We start from the raw sequence: 4,802 nt of genomic DNA on the forward strand, positions 1-4,802 counted from the left end.
GATATGCACTGTCATTTCTGTCTTGCAGTATTTGTGCGAAGGAATTTTCTGGGAAAATGTTGGTCTTGTTTGCAGTTTGATGGACCACCGTTCCACTCCAGTCATAGGCACCCACAGCACCGAACAACCATGTGTCCTGGGGAAGAGTGAAACGCGCACATGCACGCACGCACAGTTACTTGCAAGCAATTACTTTTTGTGTTCTTATCTGTCTGTATTCCTCTGTCTGTCTCTCTCATACCTTGTCTCGGGTCTGATGGGCGCTGAATCCAACTTGTGACATCTCCATCTTGAACTGCAGGCCCTGTCCAGTACCTACATGTTTGACATGACATTATTGATATTATGCACTCAATAAAAATAACATGAAATATGATGACATACAAACCCCTCACAAAAAGTTCGGAAACGATTATTTCTCCCCTTCAATAACACAAATTGCTATTGCATTTTATATATTCTTTTGCGATGATTAGTCACCTTTACAACGAACTTTTAAGGATTGCGCAGTCGTAGAATGAGCAACACAGCTAAGTTAGCAAAGTTTTTGTTTGTTGACTACAGTATTTTCTGGACTATAAGGCGCACCTGACTATAAGGCGCACTGTCAATGAATGGTCTATTTTCAAACTGTTTTCATATATAAGGCGCACCTGACTATAAGGCGCACATAATAGACGCTACCGTTGCGTTATGCATCCAACAGAAGGAGCTGTGCTAAAGGGAATGTCAATGTCAATGAATGATCCATATATAAGGCGCACTGGACTATAAGGCGCACTGTAGTTTTTTGAGAAAATTAAAGGCTTTTAAGTGCGCCTTATAGTCCGGTAAATACGGTAAATTAACAATGATTCACACAAGTCACAAATGTAGTTTGTTACTTTCCAGAGCCTTAACACAGACCCTCTATGTTGAAGATCCGTTCTCCCAGGGTCCCTGCGATCTCCACCAGAGCCTTCTCGTCGGACACGTTGAAGAAGTAGCGCTCGCTCGGCACGCTGGCAATCGACTTGATCTCAGCGATCAGGTTGGACGTATCCTGATCGTTACGGATGTAGTAGCCGAGGACCTGGAGTAGACATTTTATGCTTTCAAGGGATAGTTCACCCAAATAATTGCTTCTTTTCTATCAATTACACACCCCATGAAGCCTTGAATTCAAAAAACAAAACAATTAATAATAGTGATAATGGCCGATGCAACGCGTTGTGAGCTTGTTGTAGATCTGCTATTTTAACAATTTGAATTACTGTGTTTTGGAATATGGCTGAAGTGGATAATTCCAAATGTACTTCTTTCCCTTCCTAGAAATGTAGTGGAGTCAAAAGAACAACAGTTGTCTTTGAAATGTAGTGGAGTGATACTCCAGTAAAGTACACATACTCAACAATTACTTCCCTTCTCAAATCTTAACAGTTTTTGTACTTCTACTACTATAAAAGTACTTCTAGTACTTGGAGTACTTTATCTGCACAGTACAGACTCACAGCAATACCGAAGCGAGTGATGCTGTCCTCCTGGCACTGTTTGATGACGTCATCACGGAGGGACTCATCGTGTGACTCGCCATCGGTGACGACCACCATCACCTTGGTGGCGCCAGGCCGTGCACCATGGGCAGGCTGGAACGCCTCACGTCTGTCCATAAGATACAAAATGAAATGTATAAACATTCTATCTTCAATCTATAATTCCAGGAATCTCTGTCTGTCTGTGTTTACGCCCATAGCCAATCACGGGCCACGGTCCTTGTATGTCCGTAGCCAATCAGAGAGGGGCAAAGGGTGACATCATAATATCAAGGCATATATAAGGCTGTATACAGATATTTATCCAATTTATCTGAGAGACATGAGCGTCCCGAAATCGGACGGGTGAGGACAAGTAAGGATCCCTTATTTGGGTGAGGGGATGGGTAAGGATCTAGTTACAGAACTAGTGATGGGCAATCCCGTTAATTTCAGTGAACGAATCATTTTGTTCACGTTCACGGTAATGATCCGCTCAAACGATTCGTTCACGTTCACCCTTCATAGCGCAATCACCCTGTGAAAAACACTATCGCAAGAGCGTTTTTATTACGTCGCGAGTACGGGGTGAACGAAAGTGTGAACGACACATTTCAGGGATTTGAACGAATCGGTCACAAGTCTCGCTAATGATTCGATTCTTATATGAACGAATCACTCATGAACGACACATCACTATTAGTTACTAGATCCTTACCCATCCCCCATGGCATATTAATTTATCGTAATTGATAGATTCTAGTATATACTAGATTCTAGTATATATATATATATATATATATCAATTATGATAAATTAATACGCCATGCTCATCACTGGACCATGGTTAGTCCATTGATTGAGATTACGAATCTCATAATAGAATTTTGGACTTTTGGGGTTACAGAAAAGTTAAATGAAAACAGGTCTACTTTGGGTGACATGAAATGTTCCCAGAACTAGAACAATAGTCTGGTTGCCTATAGCAACCACACTAATAATAATGCCTCTGAACGTAGGAAGGAATAAATAAAGGCAGGGAGGAAGGGAGGAAAGAAGTAAAGGCACCTTGCAAAGTCGATGGCTCTGAAGGTGTTTGTCTGCAGGCCGTACAGCTGAGAGATAGTTGCCGTGGCAACCAACAATGACTCTCTGGACGAATGGCTGTTGAGATAAAACTCCACCTTTGGATCGACGCCATATTGGATGATACTGACCTGGAAAATACAACCAATCATATTGGATGATACTGACCTGGAAAATACAACCAATCATATTGGATTATCCTGGCCTGGCAAATACAACCAATCATATTGGATGATACTGACCTGGAAAATACAACCAATCATATTGGATGTTACTAATTGCTGGTCCATATAGGAATAAGAGATCAGGAAAAGACACCAATGTCATCTTCTCTACCCCGCAATCCTTGCCCGGCAGATTCATCGCACTCGGTGGCAAATTCACACCGGAAGTTCAGTGAATATGAGTCTATGAGAGCCAGCTGGACAGCTCATGAACAAAAAAAGAATCTGAACAATAAAGACCTTTATAAAATACTCGACTCAGGAATATAAAAAGAAAAAATGTCACACGTTTTTTTCTGCTGTGTTGCTTTTCGGTGTGAACGCTGTATAACTTCATAGAGGTATCTAAAGTTACCGAGACTCTCCACCATTTCCAGTCTGGAAACCAAATCTCGCGATAGCTCCGAGACAGAAACTATACCTGCCGCTGTTTAACTGCCTCAATAAAATGATGTACTCTGCACATCGAAAAGCAAGTGATTGTAAAAAATACCTGTGATATGTCTTCTTTTATATTCCTGAACTGATTATATGACAAAGACCTCAGTCGTAAATAATAGTTTTTGTTCATGGAACTTCATGAGCTGATCCAGCCGGCTCCATTCACAGCCATGCATCTCATCCTACTTCCATTGTGAGTTTGCCACCCAGTGCGACGAATCTGCCAGCTGGAATCGACTGGTAGAGAAAATCGTCTTTTCCTCATCTCTTGTTCCTAGCCATTAACTACCTGAGTTTTTGCTGGTCCGATATCCATGGTTTCTATGAGACTGTGCAGGAATGTTGTCACTGGTGCCCAGGGATAGATGCTGTTAGAGCCGTCCAGCACTATGACAATGTCTACGGGACCTCCACATGCTGATAGATAGATAGATAGATAGATAGATAGATAGATAGATAGATAGATAGATAGATAGATACAAAATATTAATGGAAAACATAAAGCCTGAGGTTAAAATGAACACGATGGAAATAATTACTTTCATGTGTCTAGTTTCTATTGAAAATGAATGATAGCCTGTAGCTTTGTAGCTGCCAGTATGCAGCATTACTTTGAAAAGAGCAGGTGAGCGGTTCTCTTACTTTGAAGGGCCGGCACGATGGCAGGAAGTACGTTGTCCTTCGCACAGACTCCGGGCAGATAGTACTGACTTCCACACTGTTGAGCCCATAATGGAGCACATGCCTGTTTCAAAATATTACAGATCAGAAACTGTCTGGACAAATAAAGTAATAAAGTGGTCTGTAAAAGGCAAACATATTTGATTACAATCATTTATAACATGATAATACATTGTGATATTACTAGCATGTAATTGCAAGATTCTTGCTAACTGCAATAAATAATTAGTTATTTTATTAAAATTATGATTTTGCATTTAGGATTTAACTAGATGAGTTTTTAGTAAACATTTTAGCATGAATTTATTACATGTATTGTTAACAAACTTAATAAAGTATTCAATCAATCAATCAGTCAATCAGTCAATCAATTCACCATAAAATGTCCATCAGAGCTTCGTGTTAAAGTCAGTCCTAAACTCATATTGACGTCGACATTTTTCACTTCAGGAAAAACTATGGATTCTGAAACATAAAAAACACAAACATTTCATTAGTAGTGATGTTAGAAATGGTTGCATTTGTAGCTCTTAGTAAAATGTACTCAAAACTTGTATTTTGAAGGACAGGTGAACCCTGCACCTGGGAGGCGGAGCTTGTCGCAGGCGGAGCCTGGAGATGTGATGTCACAGCGAAAGACGTCCCCCTTCCTGTTGTCGGGGTAATCACTCCATGGAGAGCCAATCAGAATCCTAAATACACAACCCAATAAATATGTTTGGAAAAAGTATTAATTGGGGATGCACAAATAATCGGTTATCATATTGGTATCGGGAATATCGGTTTTAGCCAATATTTTATTTTATAATATTTATGTTTGAATGTCAAGCTGAAAAAGTCCTTTGCAACGATGAAAGTT

At 40.2% G+C, this 4,802-nt stretch overlaps 1 protein-coding gene across 1 annotated transcript in view; it reads right to left on the reverse strand.

Annotated features, from left to right (window-relative positions):
• LOC308287159 (integrin alpha-2-like) overlaps positions 1 to 4,368 on the reverse strand; it is a gene marked incomplete at its 3' end in the record, with an annotated part of 13,655 nt that extends 9,287 nt beyond the window's left edge. Inside the window, exons 1-8 of the mRNA XM_080728279.1 lie at positions 4,320 to 4,368; positions 3,905 to 4,007; positions 3,552 to 3,679; positions 2,580 to 2,728; positions 1,491 to 1,641; positions 907 to 1,072; positions 242 to 315; positions 1 to 136 (exon numbers count right to left, since the gene is read on the reverse strand). The exon at positions 1 to 136 is cut by the window's left edge and continues 3 nt beyond it. Of these exons, the coding sequence (XP_080584405.1) occupies positions 1 to 136; positions 242 to 315; positions 907 to 1,072; positions 1,491 to 1,641; positions 2,580 to 2,728; positions 3,552 to 3,679; positions 3,905 to 4,007; positions 4,320 to 4,367 (955 nt within the window). The 5' untranslated portion in view covers position 4,368. The remainder of the gene's footprint in view (positions 137 to 241; positions 316 to 906; positions 1,073 to 1,490; positions 1,642 to 2,579; positions 2,729 to 3,551; positions 3,680 to 3,904; positions 4,008 to 4,319) is intronic.
• Positions 4,369 to 4,802: the final 434 nt, after the last annotated feature.

This window comes from Nannobrachium achirus (assembly GCF_963921795.1).
Source record: "Nannobrachium achirus genome assembly, chromosome: 6".
In the NCBI taxonomy this organism is placed as follows: Eukaryota; Metazoa; Chordata; class Actinopteri; order Myctophiformes; family Myctophidae; genus Nannobrachium; species Nannobrachium achirus.